Here is a 20,670-nt window from a genome sequence, read left to right on the forward strand (position 1 = left end):
GTGTCGCTCTTCAAGTGGGTTTGTAATACCTTGGTGACCTTCTCCAACTCGCCTTATGTACTGACCTACCTCCCTGTAGGATGTCCACAGCCGATGGACAGGCACTGGCATCTGCAGCAACATGCTCGAAAGTCGAGCCTTTTTGAATGAATTGCACTACATTAAGATGTCGCAATGCATTTGATTGGTTGAATACAACGTCCACAGATGACAACCGCCATCTGTGCATAACACAGCCAGTAGACGGAGAATGACTTTACTAGTTACCTACAGTAAAAGCGAGGATGCCGGTTCATGCAATAAACAGGTACTGCCTGTATCAAAAGAGATTTAACATACCGGGTGTTGATACACGTACTCTCCTAACTCTTTTGAACAGTGTACATTTCAGCTGAATGGTGTCTGACCTGAAATGAAATTTATTTGGTATGCTTGCTCTCTCTCTCTCTCTGTTTTATACACGCGCCCACACTCACTCACACACACACACACACACACACACACACACACACACACTTGCACCACTAACGCATTTTCGATTATCTTCACACGCAAAATCATCACTATGCTTTGCGTTATCAGATTTTGAAACAAACCTATCTTTGCTTTCAAGCTCCGTACTATACATCGTTTGCTAACCTCGATATGGTTGAGATGGTGGGAGAAGCGAGGGGGGGGGGGGGTGAGGGAGGAGGGGGAGGGGAGCGAGAAACAGGGTTAGAATGGTGATGGTACATTGTGTAATGAATCACCTCACAAACCCTCTCGCTTTTGTGCTGTCGAATCTGAGTGGTGCACTTGCAATTCCTGCTACCAGTGGTTAAAACTCAAAACCTTTCACTTTGTTATTTTAATGTTTTCCATAGTAACCGCAGTTAATACTACGTACGAATTAATTCTTACATTTGACTTTAATTTACTTTCTCTCACTCTCGATTAATGAAGTGAAAAAGAATCTAGAGTATAAAGTTCAGCACAGATAGAAACACAAAATTAAGCATAAGTCATTAGGATAAAAAATTCTGATAGTATTTGCTTGAATCGGTGTTCAAGAATGGCTTCTGTTGGCGGAAATGCATGCTCTTCATCGCCGAACCATACGAGTGGGGAGCTTGTGTAACGGGTTTGCAGCAGTTTCAGTGACGGCGACTGGTGGAGTGCACTCACCTGAAAAGCAGGTCCTGGTTCGGTACAATAATAGATGTAACACAGTTGCTAGTATCAAGCATGGGAGACTAAGGGAAGAAAAGATTCTACAGCACTGTTATTGGTTTTCCCATTAAAAATTGCCTTCGCTGTAGTTGGCTCCGTCGCCTGAGCCTTATCACAACAAGTACATTGTTACATGTTTTCTGTGAATCTCATCTTGGTAAACGAACCCCCAAAACAGTTACTCGACTAGTTACTCTCAAATATTCCGATGCTCTCCTCCGTAACTAAAACAGGGTGACAGTTTACAGTCAAAACGGGAAAGTATGAGAGCATTCTGGAAAGTTCTCGACCTGATAGTGAAAATGACAATTTTCACTGATCAGCCGTAACATTATGACCACCTGTCTAGTAGACAGAATGTCCACCTCTGACATGGATAACAGTGGCGACGTGACGCGGCATGGAAGGAATGAGGGCTTGGTATGCCGCTGGGGGGTAGCTGGCACCATATCTGCACACACACACAAGTCACCTAATTCCCGTAAAAATTTGTGGTAGGGCTGGGGGAAGTGGACGGGGCGATGAGCTCATATGCCGCGTTTGATAACATCCCAGATGTGTCAGATTGGGTTCAGATGTGGCGAGCTAGGGAGCCAAAAGATCAACTGCGAATCGCCACTGTGTTCCTTGAACCTTTCCATCACACTCCCGGCCTTGTGGCATGTTGCATTATCTTGTTGAAATATGGCACTCCCATAGGGAAACATTATCGTCATGAAGTGGTGTATGTGGTCTGCAACCAGTGTGCGATACTCCTTGGCTGTCATAGTACTTTCCACAAGCTCCGCTGGACCCTTGGACGCCCACGTGAATGTTCCCTGGAGTGCAATGCAGCTGCCGTCATCTTCTGTCCGAATCGCAGTGCAGGTGCCAAGAAGCTGTTCTCCTGGAAGACGACAGATTCGCGCCCTTCTAACTGCATGATGAAGAAGGTACCGGGATTCATCAGACGATGCAACGCTTTGCCATTGTGCCAACGTCCAGTGCCGATGTTCACGTGCCAATGTCAGTCGTAGCCACTGATACCGTGGTGTTAACATGAGTACATGCGCGGGTTGTCGGCTGCTGAGGCCCAGCGTTATGAGTGTGTTCAGAGACACGTGTGCTCTGCTCAGCATTAAATCCTGATGTTAGTTCCGCCACAGTTCGCCGCCTGTCTTCTTTTACCAGTCTGCCCAACATCTGTAACGAGGGGTGGTCACCCAACCGCACAGCGACTGGACGTGGTTTCATCTTGGTTTCGCCACATGCTGAAGACACTAACCACAACAATCCTCGAATACCCGACAAGTTGTGCAGTTTCCGAAATGCTCATGCCAAGCCTCACGGCTACCACAGTCTACCCTCGTTCTATCTCAGACAGATCGCTCACCATCCCCATTTTGCCCACGTGCTGCACTCTCAGTGATACAGTACGCACCGTGCGCATGTCTGACTAGCACTCATTCCTCAATGGGTGACGCTGCTACCGCCTGGACGGGTTTTTATCGGTAGTGGATCGGTGGTCATAATGTCCAGGCTGATCATCGTATGTTTTCAAAGAAATTTTATTTTTCAAGACAATCTTCTCTAATACCAATACATTTCATCCAGCGGTGTTCCAATACCATCTCCTCTCTCTAGCGTTCCTGCAGAAGTGCTGCAAAGTACCCATCTACAGCCGGAATTGTTTCTTGACTGTACAAAAAGTGCTGACCAGTGAGGAATTTCTTCAGATTTGAAAATAGGTGGAAGTCCAAGGGAGCCAAATCTGGAGAATAGGATGGATGTTTCATCACATGGTAGCGCAAATCCCTCAATTTCCCCATTGCCAAAACATTTTTGTGATGGGTACATTGTCCTGATGGAGCCAGATATGTTTTCACGAATGCTAGGGTCCAGTTTCGTTAGAAGCTGAGAGCAGGTTCTCCAGTGACGGTTTTACGTTTTTCAAGGTAGTCAGTCAGCAAAATTCCTTTCACATCGTGAAACACTGACGCCCTGATCTTTCCCACTTATGGCACTGTCCTTCCCGTCCATGGAGCTACGCCACTGGCATCTATCCCACTGCATAGAGTGCTGTTTGTATTCGTGTGTTTGGTGGTGAATCCAGGTTCCATCCACTGTCATTGATCGACGTAAAAAAGTCGCTTGTGCTTTTCTTAAAACGTGCCAACCACTTTTCAGAAAGTTCAGTGCAAATCCAATTATGATACATAGTGAGCACATAGAGAGGGCATCCATCTTGGGGAAGCTTTCTTATGTTCAGTTCCCAGTGTAAGATGCGACCAACACATTCCTTTCATATCCCTACAGCGTTAGAAATTTCACACACTTTGTATACGCCCATCTTCGAAAATCATAACACGTCCTTTGTGAATGATTTCAAGTGTGCTTGCACTTTTTGGACGCCGTCCGCATGAATCATCTACGACCCTTTCACGGCCACGTTTGAACTCGATCACCCGTCGCTTCATGCTGTAAATTGAAGGCGAAAAGCCACCATAGTGAAAGGTATGTGCAGAGGTCTGATCAGGGTAGCTCCAGAAAATAGTCGGTAGTCGCCAACAGCAAGGTGGAACGAGTTTATTATCTTTGAGTAGGAGGCTCTTTGATGGTTAAGAGAGCCAGGCGTGTGCAGAAAAAAACCGGGGAGTCGCAGGTAGGTGCCTGGAGGAAGCAGACGTGTGGTTACAGCTGTAAGGTAGGTCGCGCTCGCTGCCCCAGACCAAACCTTAGCCCGTAAATGAGAGGAGATATATAATGATTTGAAATTGGTTTTACGCTTACTGTGTCAAACCATGGACATCGAATCCTAACTCTGAATATTATCTAAAAAAAACAATTTCAAATCATTATACACTCCTGGAAATTGAAATAAGAACATCGTGAATTCATACTCCCAGGAAGGGGAAACTTTATTGACACATTCCTGGGGTCAGATACATTACATGATCACACTGACAGAACCACAGGCACATAGACACAGGCAACAGAGCATGCACAATGTCGGCACTAGTACAGTGTATATCCACCTTTCGCAGCAATGCAGGCTGCTATTCTCCCATGGAGACGATCGTAGAGATGCTGGATGGAGTCCTGTGGAACGGCTTGCCATGCCATTTCCACCTGGCGCCTCAGTTGGACCAGCGTTCGTGCTGGACGTGCAGACCGCGTGAGACGACGCTTCATCCAGTCCCAAACATGCTCAATGGGGGACAGATCCGGAGATCTTGCTGGCCAGGGTAGTTGACTTACACCTTCTAGAGCACGTTGGGTGGCACGGGATACATGCGGACGTGCATTGTCCTGTTGGAACAGCAAGTTACCTTGCCGGTCTAGGAATGGTAGAACAATGGGTTCGATGACGGTTTGGATGTACTGTGCACTATTCAGTGTCCCCTCGACCATCACCAGTGGTGTACGGCCAGTGTAGGAGATCGCTCCCCACACCATGATGCCGGGTGTTGGCCCTGTGTGCCTCGGTCGTATGCAGTCCTGATTGTGGCGCTCACCTGCACGGCGCCAAACACGCATACGACCATCATTGGCACCAAGGCAGAAGCGACTCTCATCGCTGAAGACGACACGTCTCCATTCGTCCCTCCATTCACGCCTGTCGCGACACCACTGGAGGCGGGCTGCACGATGTTGGGGCGTGAGCGGAAGACGGCCTAACGCTGTGCGGGACCGTAGCCCAGCTTCATGGAGACGGTTGCGAATGGTCCTCGCCGATACCCCAGGAGCAACAGTGTCCCTAATTTGCTGGGAAGTGGCGGTGCGGTCCCCTACGGCACTGCGTAGGATCCTACGGTCTTGGCGTGCATCCGTGCGTCGCTGCGGTCCGGTCCCAGGTCGACGGGCACGTGCACCTTCCGCCGACCACTGGCGACAACATCGATGTACTGTGGAGACCTCACGCCGCACGTGTTGAGCAATTCGGCGGTACGTCCACCCGGCCTCCCGCATGCCCACTATACGCCCTCGCTCAAAGTCCGTCAACTGCACATACGGTTCACGTCCACGCTGTCGCGGCATGCTACCAGTGTTAAAGACTGCGATGGAGCTCCGTATGCCACGGCAAACTGGCTGACACTGACGGCGGCGGTGCACAAGTGCTGCGCAGCTAGCGCCATTCGACGGCCAGCACCGCGGTTCCTGGTGTGTCCGCTGTGCCGTGCGTGTGATCATTGCTTGTACAGCCCTCTCGCAGTGTCCGGAGCAAGTATGGTGGGTCTGACACACTGGTGTCAATGTGTTCTTTTTTCCATTTCCAGGACTGTATAATGATTTGAAATTGGTTTTACGCTTACTGTGTCAAACCATGGACATCCAAATCCTAACTCTGAATATTATCTAAAAAAAAAAAACTATTTCAAATCATTATATATCTCCTCTCATTTACGTACTAAGGTTTGGTCTGGGGCAGCGAGCGCGACCTACCTTACAGCTGTAACCACACGTCTGCTTCCTCCGGGCACCTACCTGCGACTCCCCGGCTTTTTTTCTGCACGCGCCCGGCCCTCTTAACCATCAAAGATCCTCCTACTCAAAGATATTATACTCGTTCCACCTTGCGGTTGGCAACTACCGACTATTTTCTGCAGCTACCCTGATCAGACCTTAGCACATACCTTCCAATAGGTATTTACAAGCCGTGAATGAATCTCGGTCGGTGTTAAACTTTATTTAATGAAGAATTTAATCACAACACGATAGTCTATTTCTTCCATTTTCAGCATTAGGCGAACCACAACTATTTCAAACGACTGCCTGCTGTCATCTTCTGCCTCGAATGACTTGGAATTTTATCACGTGAACCGTTCTGCCAGCTCTGGGCAACGTCAAGAACTTTTCACAGACCCCCGTACACACTAGCAGTTTCTACAGGAACAAATGGAATTTGTATTAGGCCTCGTCATGTCCGCATCGTTCTTTAGACAGCATCTCCAGCGAGCTAATTCCTCCAATCTCTGCTTTGTGGCATCTTTCAGCCGAAGCCATGTTGGCCCACTAAATTGAAGACCTCGCCTAGAATACAGGAAAATGTGAAGACGATTTTCACGTTCGAGCACTGCTACACACTTGCGAACTTTTGCAGTGTTCCTTGCACAGGCAGAACGACTTTACCGATCACTCGCTCCAACACTCACAGTTAGGTGCTGTGCTGCCATGTTCGAACCGTATCGGCTTGGCCGTGCAATGTAAACAACCCCGCTACCGGAACAAAAGCGCCACAAACGGTCGTCCCAACGTTCTACGAAACATCACCTCACATACGCATTTTGCACTTTCTCTAGTTCTTTGATTTTATAAATCCTGATTTTGCCTTTTATATCACGCTTACGTTGTCGCAATATGAAAAATCGTGTTATTCCTTTAGAACTTCACTTGTAAGGTATTTTATGTTGCATACTCTGTCCTTTTAAAGTACAATATATCTCACTTAATACAGAATGCTTGTCTATCATCCACTTGGAAATACTGAGATGACATAGAAAATTACAATTATGATGAAAATGTTTTGAAGTCACATATAGAGGACATGCGGTCGTTGTGTTATGACAGAGAGAAGATGCTATGTACAGGCTTGAATCACCTGTATACTTGCGTACTTCTAGCACTTTGGTTAGTATGACAGAGTATCGGAGGTACATTACATGTTCTATACACTGATCCATACGGCTAGTGATTTCCTTCGAATATCCCCTTTTTCCTATTTCTTCCTTCGCTGTTTTCATTTGTCTCTGGTCTGCATTAGCTTATTTGTTCCACATCATTGATGTTTTTGGGTTTCTGCCAGAAAACTTAAACATTCTTTTCGTTATCCTCTTTTCACATACCCTTTCTAGTTGTCCATAGAATACAACGCTTGGCTCTATTTTATCATACACTTATTTATTACTTCCTAATTTACATTTCCCATCTCACATGTTTGTCCCAAAACTTTCCTGATTATCTTTCCTTCTTTTCTATTTCACCCAACTGGTTAACTGTATTTAACGAGAGGCACCTCTGCAATGTCTGTTCTAGTAACGTACAACAACTTCTAAATACAACTTAAATAAGGTTGGTGGTACAAAACATTCTTGTCTTAATCCTCTACATGTTTCAAAACTTTCCGGTAGTACAACCAACGTTCACAGCTGCCTCACATTGATGGTACATGGTTAATGCACCATTCACTCCAACTTTTTCCAGTGCTCCTTAGCAGAGGATCATAGGTCTTCTGTAAATCAACAAACACCAAATGGTGATTCTGATATTTTGCTATAATTTTCTGACATATCTGGCGTATACAAAAGGTGTTATCAACACAGTTTCTCCGAGCAGTAATACCCGACTGTTCCTGCGAGCCGACAACCTGTGAAATCTTTTCTAATCTTTTCTTTACTATACTATCGAAGAACCTACTCATCGAAGCCATTACAGTTATTCCCCTGTTATTAGTCGAATCTCTACAGCTCCCATTCTTATATGGGACGTTAATGTATGACATCTCCTTAACACCCTTTATTAAAAATATTTATCAGTGCTGCTACTAATTCAGGTCCCCCATACATCAATAATTCCATTATTATAGCTCCAGGACCGGCTGCCTTTCCAGTTTTTGATTTTTGAAAGGCCGGATAAATTTCATTGTCTGTCACCCTTCCACGCGATAAACTTTCTCTTCATTCTGCTCTCGTCGAAACTCTTCCCTATCTTCTGTAAGAAGATATTTAAACTGTATCTTTCACCCAAAAATTGCAATCATTCTGGCTCCTCTTCTAGTTTCAGCTGGAGCTCTTACTTGACGTATGACTCGACAAACTTCTGAAGCCCCCTGTTGTATCCAACTAAATGATCTACTTCGGCACATTTCTTCTTCCACGACTCCTTTTTAGCCTGGGTACCATCCTTTTTACATTCTCTCTTAGTTGTGTTGCAGTGATCTATATATTCCTGCCTTTTAGGGCTTAACAATTTCTCGTGAGCATTCTTCTTTTCTTCAGTCCTTTCTCTTAAGGCATGAGTCATGTACTTATCGCCACTCCCTCTTTGTTCTTCTAAGAGCCTCCTCAGCAGTTACCAGAAAACTTGATTCTGGCTCCTTACACAACGATGTTGCATTTCCGTCTTTATCCAGTCTGAGTTTCTCCTCGTCTCTGGTAATGGTCTGCTATACTCCAGTGCTGCAGAAGCCCTAGCTTCAGACGTGGCTTTTCTGTACTGAGTCCTTCTTCCTGTTCCCTATCTACATCTTTGGATCTTAGGCGAATTAAGACTCTTCCCAGTACCAAATGGTCAGATATACGTCCACGAAGGGACAGGATGATAGGACATCTTTTAAGACATCAGGGAATGACTTCCATGGTACTAGAAGGAACTGTCGAGAGCAAAATCTGTGGAGGAAGGTAGCGATTGTAATACATCCGGCAAATAACTGAGGACGAAAGGTACAAGTGTTTCTACTTCCGGATGAAGAGGTTCTCACAGAAGACTGATGATCCAAAAAGAAGGTCCATCCTTGTGCCAGGAGGTTTTGGGGACTACGGCCGTTCACTATTGTAAGAATTACATCTGTAGGTGCTCCATTTCTTACAATACGGTGATCTGTTCCACATTCTGGCCCTCTAAACACTCTCTGGGTGCTGATAAGCTCGCAGTTGAGCGCCCCACAAACCAGACAACATCATCGAAACACTCCAACACCCTGAACGAATTTCACTGGGTGCAAGTTACCGTGGGAACATTTTACACGGCAACTCTGACACTAAAGTGCGCGTCATTTATGTTGGCGGCCGAGTTTAGGTTCGTTCTGCGCATCTGACGTCACAAAACACAGTCAGCTAATGAACAGAGAACGACGTTGCCACATCTCGACTGCAGTGCAGAGCATGGACGAGTGTCTTCAGTTTTAGAAACGTTCAGTCATAAGTAAAGTAATAGAACAAAAGCAATGTGTTGATAGCAGACATTCTTTTATAGAAAGTTTGGAAAAAGCATTCTTTATGCCAATTGCTTCATATTCTATTAATTAATTAAACCAAACAAGGAATAAGACTCCCAATTCAGGCGATAGCAAGGAAAGGTATTTGTATCACTCTCACGAACCGCTTTTTCGCAATAAAGAACAGCGGTAATTGTTTATTTCCTATTGTACTTAGACGAAGCGTGAGTAATTCATAGTCATACCAACAGTGTTTGTCAGTATTTTGCGTGACGTGTTATAGTCCTTATGGCGTTGTGTCGTCAGACGAGGTGCCTTAGCGTCGCCGGCACGGTAGCTCAGTGTGTTTGGTCAGAGAGCCGGTTGGCCTCTGTAATAAAAAACTGAGTGGAAGGATCACCAAAACGAACTTGAACGGATGTCATCTGACGTCCGCAACGACCAAACGCACCAAACACAACGATCAACAACGAAAAAATAAAAGAAATTAAAAAAAAAGAATAGCGTAATGGTTAAGGTGCTGGGCTGCTACGCGAAAGGTTATGAGTTCAAACCTTACGCAGTGCTTAATATTTTCATTATTTAAAAACAATATTGAAGTGCCTTACTTCACGGATTATATTCGTTTGAATGCAATTTTTTGAAATTTCTAGTGCTTTGTCTCTTCATTAACCCTTTCGCTGCTGCAGACACGTGCTCCCCGCATTCCGCGCTGTGCGCGATTTTGTCATCACTGCACTGCTCGCCTGTGGAGACACATGGTGTTCCCACTGCTTTGACACACTTATCATTCGATTTCACAAAAACTATTTGGTCCAAAAATTTGATTTTTACACGTCTTCTTGACCGATACTTTCCCCCCATAAATGACTTAATTTTGTTTCGATGTTCAACGCAGTTATTATGCAGCATTAAATGTAGTAAACCATTGCACGAAATTTTGAAGAGTTTGCAGAGGTAAAAGTCCATAGAGTATACTTTCCGTATGGTCGATTTTAGCTGCCACAATGTTGAGAATGAAATGTGGACAAGATACCTAAACTTCATATAAAATCTACTGTATAACAATATCTCATTTAATTTAAGTACGACATAGGTGTCGTATGTAATATTGAGAAATATTCCGTCTTTCGCGACTGTAATAAAAGTATTATTTACACCGGACGCGTTTGGCTTTATTTTCAGTCGGTATCAGTCAAGAAGATGTGTAAAAATCTAATTTTTGGGCCAAATAGTCTAAGTGGAATCGATTGATAAGAGTGTCAAAGCAGTCGGAACACGATGTGTCTGCACAGGCGAGCAGTGCAGTGACAAAATCGCGCACAGCGCGGAATGCAGGGAGCACGTCTTTGTAGCAGCGAAAGGTTAAATGCGGCTGTGGTGGCTTTACTTCATGAACTGCGCGCTCCCCCCTACACGTAAGCTTGCGAACTATGCTATACTATGGCGCTGCTTCTATTGGCGCGTGCGTCGTGTGCAACTGGCAACGCAGCAATCTCCCGCGTCTGGGCGGGCATGCGCGAGCCGCCAAGATAAAAGAATTGAACTAGAGCAGGCGGACGTAGCAAGGTGGCAGGTGTGCAGTGTCCACCGTGTTGCAGGGGCGCCCCCGAAGGAGCCGCGCCACATGGTGGGCCGGGCGCGCTTCCTGCAGGGCGAGGAGGCGCGCCTGGTTCGCAGCGCCGCCACAGCGGGTCCCAACCTGTACTCGCCGGCAGTCGTCAGCGCGCCGGCCGCCCAGCTAGACAGGGTGCGCGCCCCCTACGACTACTACCCCAAGTACCACCCCTCGGCAGCGGGGTCGCCGGCGGGGGACGAGGACCGCCTCGACAGAGGTCAGTGCGACGCCGGAGCCGCTCACTCCACTGCTCTTCATCCGAACATAATCATCATCATCTTCTTCATTTTCTTCTTCTAGAGTTTCTAGCCACTGGCCGAGTCTGATTAGAACGCAAGTATCTCCGTCTTTACCTGACCTCCAACCGTGTCTCTCTCTGCACTCTGTTCCAATCTTCATCACACGTTACTTCACCCCAACGATCTATCTGTATCTCGGTCTCCATTTGGGTCTCTTTGTCTCCTATTGTCACTTCATGGACTTTTCTCGGTATCCTGCCACCTTTCATTCTTATAACTATCCCATACCATCTTAAACGTTTCTTTTTTATGGTGTCTTGCATGGGTTTCTCTTCCACTATTTCTCTCAACCTCTCATTCGTTACTCTATTCGTTCTACTAAATTATGTTCTCCTTTTTTGATATTTAATCTCTCAAACCAGTATCCTGCCCACGTGCCTTTTCTTCATTCCCCCAGTTTCCGAGGCATACGTGAGTACTGAATCATAATATCGTACTCTTGGCACGATATTTCCTTAATTTATGGCGGTGCATCCTTGCTCCAGACCGGAGCTCTTCCACTCCCGCCTTCGCTTTTCACTCATCACCTTACCATTCTCCCTGTTCTCTCCTGTTATGCTCCCCAGGAACCTGAAATTTTCCTTTCATATTACTTACCATCTCATACTTATGACCATTCTATTCTGCTCTTAAATATTTCACATTATTTCATATTTCTTTGCATTAAATTTCAGCCCATACTCTCCACCACTTCTCCCATACATTTACCCTTTCTTGTACCTCTCCTTCTCCATTTCTTCACATCATTAAATCACCTGCAAACTCCAGTGCTTTCATGTCTCCATCTACTATTCGCACTGCAACCCACGTCATTAACTCATCCATAATGATGGCGAAAAGTAGCTGGGTGGTGCACAACTTTGCTTCACCCCATTTTGCTGTTCAAACCACTCTTCTCTCCTCCCACTCTGACACAACTCTCGCTTCCTCAATAGATTTCCGTTATTCCTCTCAAAGCCAGTCTTCCAATTTCCCTTTCCTGAAGCAATTTCCAGATCTTGGTTCTTTTCACCATATCATAGTCCTCCTCAGTGCCCACGAACACCATTACTAATTTCTCACCACGTTCATAGTGCCTCTCTTGGATCTCCCTTACACTATAAATTAGATCGACTGTTGATTTTCCTGCTCTAAACTCACATTGTTCCTCTCACAGTTCTCCTCTTTCAGTCATCCTCCTTCCTCCTACTATTTTCCATACTCTCTTTTCCAGAATAGCCGGCCAGTGTGGCCGAGCAGTTCCAGACGCTTCGGTCTGGAACCCCACGACCGCTACAGTCAGGTTCGAATCCTGCCTCGAGCATAGATGTATGTGATGTCCTTAGGTTGGTTAGGTTTAAGTAGATCTAAGTTCTAGGGGACTGACGACCTCAGATGTCAAGTCCCATAGTGCTCAGAGCCATTTGAACCATTTTCTTTTCCAGAATATTTTCAAATAACTTGGCAGTATGATACATCAAAGTAACTCTCCTATAATTTTGACATAGTTTTCTGCAACTATTCTAAAAACTGACATTTAGATTCCACTTTCCCAGTCTTGAGGAGTCCTTCCTTTCCAAACAGGAAATGGATATTACAGTTTCAAGTCTAGATGTTAATTGCTTACATATTTCAAGCTTTTTGAAACACAAAAAGATTTGCTCAGAGTCTTTTTGAATCATCAGTCACCTGATTATTTTGTTTTCCTCTCTTGTATTTACTTCTTTATTTCAGAGCAGCACTTGCACCAACCGTCATTAGTTATTTGTTGTATGTATTCCAATATCCGTCTTCCACTAAAGTTTTACCCTCTACAGCTCCCTCTAGTACCATGAAAGTTATTCCCTGATGTTTTAACACATGTCCTATCAGTCTGTCCCTTCTTATCGTCAATATTTTCCACAAAGTTTCTCTCCTCACCGATGATACACCTCCTCATTTCTTGTATTAGAAGTTCACCTTCGCAGTCCTAAATCTCAAGTGCTTCGATTTTCTTCTCTTCCAGTTTACCTACGCTTCATCAATCACTTCCATACAAAAGTGTGCTCCAAACGTACATCCTCAGAAATTTCTTCTGTAAATCAGGGCCAATGTTTTATATCAGTAGCCATCTTTTGGCCAGGAATGGCTTCTTTACCTGTGCAGGTCTGCTTTTTATGTCCTCCTCGCTTAGTCCATCATGTGTAGTAGGACTCAGTAATTTCGTCTAGTTCGTAGTCCGCAAGTGGTAAGTTTCTCACTAATCTCATTTCTGTTGCTCTTCATTACTTACGTCTTTCTTCGGTTTACTCTGTATATTATGCTCGGCAGGATGTCCATTCCGTTCACCATGTCGTGTAATTCTTCATCACTTGCACAGATGATAGCAACGTGATCAGCGAACCTCATCATTAATATCTCTTCACCTTACATTTTAATCTGAATCCTGAAACTTTCTTCTATTCCAGTCATTGCTGCTTCGATACACTCATTGGACGGTTGAAGAGCAATACAGTATCCTTGTCTTACACCATTTGTAATATCAGCGCGTTGTTTTTCATCTTAGATTCTTGTTTCTTATTCGTATTGTAAATTACCCGTCGTTTCATATAGGTTTCACCTACTTTTCTGCGAATTTGAAACACTTTGCACCATTTTCGAACTATTTTTGTAGGTCGACTGATCCTATGTACGTGTCTTGATTTTTCTGAAGTCTTGGTTCCATTATCAAGCCTCTGTGGTATCTTTATATTTCCTAAAGTCAAACTAATCATCACAAACAGATCCTTACTTATCTTTTATCCATTATTCTGCATATTATTCTTGTCAGCGACCTGGATGCATGAGCTACTGAGTTGACTGTGCTATAGTTATCGCATTCATTTGCTCTCGCTATTTAGAATACAATAAGTGTGGAAACTATGCTACATTTTGAAGAAGTAATCTGAGTATAAAGACAAATACAAATTTAGTGATTAAAGGGCAAACGTTACAAACACAAGGAAGGTGTCAGCCTCAGCATACATGCTATGCCACCTACACCTGCATCATTATGAGCATTTGTTTAATGCACGGAGCACACAAACACAATAAGTGTGTTTTCGAAGATAAAAACACTCACACAAACTAGGAACACAGGCTTAGGGGAGCACAGTGTTCGTCTTGTCAACGTAATTCTTTCATTTATTTTGCATCTTCACTCCTCTCTGGTGGTATCACTACTGATTTCGACTTCTTTACGAGCCATGACTACACTCCTGGAAATTGAAATAAGAACACCGTGAATTCATTGTCCCAGGAAGGGGAAACTTTATTGACACATTCCTGGGGTCAGATACATCACATGATCACACTGACAAAACCACAGGCACATAGACACAGGCAACAGACCATGCACAATGTCGGCACTAGTACAGTGTATATCCACCTTTCGCAGCAATGCAGGCTGCTATTCTCCCATGGAGACGATCGTAGAGATGCTGGATGTAGTCCTGTGGAACGGCTTGCCATGCCATTTCCACCTGGCGCCTCAGTTGCACCAGCGTTCGTGCTGGACGTGCAGACCGCGTGAGACGACGCTTCATCCAGTCCCAAACATGCTCAATGGGGGACAGATCCGGAGATCTTGCTGGCCAGGGTAGTTGACTTACACCTTCTAGAGCACGTTGGGTGGCACGGGATACATGCGGACGTGCATTGTCCTGTTGGAACAGCAAGTTGCCTTGCCGGTCTAGGAATGGTAGAACGATGGGTTCGATGACGGTTTGGATGTACCGTGCACTATTCAGTGTCCCCTCGACGATCACCAGTGGTGTACGGCCAGTGTAGGAGATCGCTCCCCACACCATGATGCCGGGTGTTGGCCCTGTGTGCCTCGGTCGTATGCAGTCCTGATTGTGGCGCTCACCTGCACGGCGCCAAACACGCATACGACCATCATTGGCACCAAGGCAGAAGCGACTCTCATCGCTGAAGACGACACGTCTCCATTCGTCCCTCCATTCACGCCTGTCGCGACACCACTGGAGGCGGGCTGCACGATGTTGGGGCGTGAGCGGAAGACGGCCTAACGGTGTGCGGGACCGTAGCCCAGCTTCATGGAGACGGTTGCGAATGGTCATCGCCGATACCCTAGGAGCAACAGTGTCCCTAATTTGCTGGGAAGTGGCGGTGCGGTCCCCTACGGCACTGCGTAGGATCCTACGGTCTTGGCGTGCATCCGTGCGTCGCTGCGGTCCGGTCCCAGGTCGACGGGCACGTGCACCTTCCGCCGACCACTGGCGACAACATCGATGTACTGTGGAGACCTCACGCCCCACGTGTTGAGCAATTCGGCGGTACGTCCACCCGGCCTCCCGCATGCCCACTATACGCCCTCGCTCAAAGTCCGTCAACTGCACATACGGTTCACGTCCACGCTGTCGCGGCATGCTACCAGTGTTAAAGACTGCGATGGAGCTCCGTATGCCACGGCAAACTGGCTGACACTGACGGCGGCGGTGCACAAATACTGCGCAGCTAGCGCCATTCGACGGCCAACACCGCGGTTCCTGGTGTGTCCGCTGTGCCGTGCGTGTGATCATTGCTTGTACAGCCCTCTCGCAGTGTCCGGAGCAAGTATGGTGGGTCTGACACACCGGTGTCAATGTGTTCTTTTTTCCATTTCCAGGAGTGTAGATTATTTGAATACATTGCTTAGAAACTCGTCAAAACACACCTGAACGCTGTTTTAGTTTGACGATTTATTGTGTAAAATATCCAAGTAATCTAATGATGACTTATGAAGAACTCGAAGTTGGTAATGATTCCAGTTGTTGGCGTGCGGATAAAGGCAGCCGTTTTCCATACATTTGGTAATTAGATGACTTCTTTGGCACTAATTTAATAAATTACTGGGTGTTCCGTCCTGAAGCCGTGTCTCATTAGGGCCGTTTTTATTAAATAAATTTATCCTTTATCCTAACTTGTAAGTCAACAAAATATTTCTGCTAGAAAACAAGACGGGCTGCCCTTCTTTGAACTTCTTTGATGTCCTCCGTCAATCCCATCTGATATGGATCCCAAAACACGCTGCAGCACAACAGAAGAAGACGAAAGAGTATAATGTAGGGAGTCTCTTTAGTAGTGCTGTTGCCTCTTCTCAGTGTTCTACCAATAAACCGCAGTCTTTGGTTTGCCTTCCCCGCAATATTATCTGTGTGATTGTTCCAAGTTACGTTTTTCATAATTGTAATTCCTATGTGGTTACCTGAGTTCACAGGATTTAGATTTGTGTGATTTATGGTGTAACCGAAATGTAGCGGATTTTAGTACCTGTATGAATGACTTCTCCCGCCGAAGTGGCCGAGCGGTTCTAGGCGTTTCAGTCTGGAAGCGCATGACCGCTACGGGCATGGATGTGTGTGATGTCCTTAGGTTAGTTAGGTTTAAGTAGTTCTAAGTTCTAGGGGACTGATGACCTCAGATGTTAAGTCCCATAGTGCTCACAGCCATTTGCACCATTTAACCATTTATTTTTTAATGACTTCACACTTTTCATTATTTACAGTCCGTTGCCATTTTTCACACTACAGATATATCCTTAGAACACGCTAAATGGCAGCATCATCTGCAAACGATGGAAGAAGGCTTCTCTCATAAATCGTTTATACAGATCAACAACAGCAGAGGACCTATAACACTTCCTTGGGGAACGCCAGATATTACTTCTGTTTCACTCGCTGACTTTCCGCCAACTGTTATGTGATATTTCTGCAAGAAAACCGTGAATCCAGTCGCAAAACTGAGACTATACTCCACAGACACGCAATTTCATTAGAAACTGCATGTGAGGAGCGGTATCACAACCATTCCGGAAATCTAAAAAGGTGGAATCAACTTCACATACACGTCGATATCACTAATTACTTTGTGTTTCAAAATAACGATATTTTCTGAATCAATGCTGGTTATTTTCAATAAGTCGTTTTCGTCGGGATAATACATAATGTTCGAACATAGTATATGTTCCACAAGCCCACTCCAAATCGACGTTAGTGATATGATCTATAACTTAGCGGAGGTGTGATTGGAAAGTTTTAAGAATGGGCTTGTAATTGTACAATGGTGGTACTTACATGCTACTGCGATGCATCTCCTCCAAAATAGTCCCTTCCTGACTGAACACACCGACTCCACCGGTGTTTCCACTTTTGGAAACATTCCTGGAATTTTTTTTCCTGAAGTGTGTTAAGGACGCTCTCCATATTTGCCTGGATGCCTTCAATCGAGACAAATCGCTTCCCTTTCAGTGAAAATTTCAGTTTAGGAAACAGGTAGAAGTCGGCAGGGGCCAAATCAGGGGTTTATGGCGGTTGTGGAAGCACAGGAATTTTGAATTTGGTCAAAAATTCAACGATGGACAAGACACTATGAGCCGGAGTATTGTCATGGTGTAGGACCCAATTCTTGTCTTTCCACGATGTAGGTCTTTTCTTCTGTACCTTTTCGCGAAATCGCTCAAGGACACATTTTTAGTATTTCTGGTTAATTGTCTGTCCTCCAGGGGTAAATTCATGATGCACAATACCGGTAGAATCTAAAAAAAAATCACCAACATTGACTTCACCTTCGACTGACTTTGCCGTGCTTTTTTCGATCGTGGTGAACCTGGAGTCTCCCACTGCGAAGACTGCACTTGGGTTTCAGGATCATATCCATGCATCCACGATTTGTCACCTGTAATTACACTATTTAACAAATCTGGGTCATTTTTAGTCCAGTTAATCAGTTCTTGGCACACTTCAAGTCGGTATTGTCTCTGCTCCTTGACAGCACTTTCGGAATGAATTTTGCGGATGCTCGACGCATGTTCAGATCTTCAGTTAAAATTGACTGAACCGCATAGAAACTTAAATTAAGTTCATCAGCCATCTCCCTAATTGTAAGTCTACGATCAGACAGCACTAAGCCGCGAATTTTCACAACATCTTAATTCGTTTTTGAGGTGGCAGGACGGCCGGACTTGGTTCATCTTCAAATGATGCTTGGCCATTTTGAAGTCTTCTGAACCATACAAAAACATTTGATTGGTTCATACAATTATCTCCACAAGCTGTTTGTAATAGTTCGTAAGTCTCAGAAGCTGATTTCCCGGTTTTAAAACAAAATTTCACAGAAACTCGTTGCTCCGTTTTTACGTCCATTTTCACGCAGACAGAATCTGGCAACAAGGCCTAACAGAGCCGCACTCAACCAGCTGCCTCAACGAACTGAATAAAGGAAACGCAGTTTCCTGCCAGAGGGCGTTCACGGACAAGACAGTGACTCACTCCCCACTCTCCGTGTACCTGCCCGCCAAACCAGTAAGCAGTAGCGGATCCATTCTTAAAACTCTCCACTCACACCTTGTATTTCCGCCGGCCGCGGTGGTCTAGCGGTTCTGGCGCTACAGTCCGGAACCGCGGGACTGCTACGGTCGCAGGTTGGAATCCTGCTTCGGGCATGGGTGTGTGTGATGTCCTTAGGTTAGTTAGGTTTAAGTAGTTCTAAGTTCTAGGGGACTTATGACCTAAGATGTTGAGTCCCATAGTGCTCTGAGCCATTTGAGCCTTGTATTTCCTTTGTTGAGTATTGATGTGACGTTCGGAGCTTTAAGAGTCTTTAGGGATGGATCTTCCGGCGAGCGACTGTATGTATGTTATTGCGTAGTACGGAGCCATTGCATCAGCATACTCTGAAAGGTACCTAGCTGCTATACAATCCGGGCCGGAGGTCTTGCCTTTGTTAAGTGATTTAAGCTGCTTCGCAACATCGAGGATATTTACGTCTAAATTAGTCATGCTGGCAGTTAGTCTCGATTCTAATTCTGAAATATTTAGTTCGTCGTCTTTCGTGAAGCGATTTCATAAAATTGTGTGTAGTAACTCTGCTTTAGTGACATTGCAGTTAATAGCATTACCGTTGGTGTCGCGTAGTGAAGGCATTGACTGCGTCTTGCCGCTCGTGCACTTTACATGCGATTAGAATCTACACTCCTGGAAATGGAAAAAAGAACACATTGACACCGGTGTGTCAGATCCACCATACTTGCTCCGGACACTGCGAGAGGGCTGTACAAGCAATGATCACACGCACGGCACAGCGGACACACCAGGAACCGCGGTGTTGGCCGTCGAATGGCGCTAGCTGCGCAGCATTTGTGCACCGCCGCCGTCAGTGTCAGCCAGTTTGCCGTGGCATACGGAGCTCCATCGCAGTCTTTAACACTGGTAGCATGCCGCGACAGCGTGGACGTGAACCGTATGTGCAGTTGACGGACTTTGAGCGAGTGCGTATAGTGGGCATGCGGGAGGCCGGGTGGACGTACCGCCCAATTGCTCAACACGTGGGGCGTGAGGTCTCCACAGTACATCGATGTTGTCGCCAGTGGTCGGCGGAAGGTGCACGTGCCCGTCGACCTGGGACCGGACCGCAGCGACGCACGGATGCACGCCAAGACCGTAGGATCGTACGCAGTGCCGTAGGGGACCGCACCGCCACTTCCCAGCAAATTAGGGACACTGTTGCTCCTGGGGTATCGGCGAGGACCATTCGCAACCGTCTCCATGAAGCTGGGCTACGGTACCGCACACCGTTAGGCCGTCTTCCGCTCACGCCCCAACATCGTGCAGCCAGCCTCCAGTGGTGTCGCGACAGGCGTGAATGGAGGGACGATAAGAGTCGCTTCTGCCTTGGTGCCAATGATGGTCGTATGCGTGTTTGGCGCCGTGCAAGTGAGCGCCACAATCAGGACTGCATACGACCGAGGCACACAGGGCCAACACCCGGCATCATGGTGTGGGGAGCGATCTCCTACACTGGCCGTACACCACTGGTGATCGTCGAGGGGACACTGAATAGTGCACGGTACATCCAAAACGTCATCGAACCCATCGTTCTACCATTCCTAGACCGGCAAGGGAACTTGCTGTTCCAACAGGACAATGCACGTCCGCATGTATCCCGTGCCACCCAACGTGCTCTAGAAGGTGTAAGTCAACTACCCTGGCCAGCAAGATCTCCGGATCTGTCCCCCATTGAGCATGTTTGGGACTGGATGAAGCGTCGTCTCACGCGGTCTGCACGTCCAGCACGAACGCTGGTCCAACTGAGGCGCCAGGTGGAAATGGCATGGCAAGCCGTTCCACAGGACTACATCCAGCATCTCTACGATCGTCTCCATGGGAGAATAGCAGCCTGCATTGCTGCGAAAGGTGGATATACACTGTACTAGTGCCGACATGTGCATGCTCTGTTGCCTGTGTCTATGTGCCTGTGGTTCTGTCAGTGTGATCATGTGATGTATCTGACCCCAGGAATGTGTCAATAAAGTTTCCTCTTCCTGGGACAATGAATTCACGGTGTTCTTATTTCAATTTCCAGGCGTGTATAAACAAATGCAGTAGGTCAGATACAGAACACGTGCTCTCATTTAGTGCTAACACGCCAGTGAGTATACAGCCCTTTCTCATTAGTCCACATTCAAGCGAAGATTTCGGGGAAACATTATCCAGCGAGTCGCCAAACATTCGGAAATCTGAGCGTCAGCTCCAGGGACTACGCATGTGTTGTGAAAAGCACGCTGCCACTCACAGTGTATTTAAAATACTTCAACTGTCTGCTGTCACTGAAAGTAACTGGCACATGTGTGT

General features: G+C 46.1%; 1 protein-coding gene across 1 annotated transcript in view; it reads left to right on the forward strand.

Moving 5' to 3' along the window:
• The window catches only part of LOC126188342 (uncharacterized), an 88,026-nt gene that overhangs the window by 63,651 nt on the left and 3,705 nt on the right, over nucleotides 1-20,670 (forward strand). The window contains exon 3 of the mRNA XM_049929940.1: nucleotides 10,726-10,959. Within this exon, the coding sequence (XP_049785897.1) occupies nucleotides 10,726-10,959 (234 nt within the window). The remainder of the gene's footprint in view (nucleotides 1-10,725; nucleotides 10,960-20,670) is intronic.

Source organism: Schistocerca cancellata, chromosome 5, assembly GCF_023864275.1.
Source record: "Schistocerca cancellata isolate TAMUIC-IGC-003103 chromosome 5, iqSchCanc2.1, whole genome shotgun sequence".
NCBI lineage: Eukaryota > Metazoa > Arthropoda > Insecta > Orthoptera > Acrididae > Schistocerca > Schistocerca cancellata.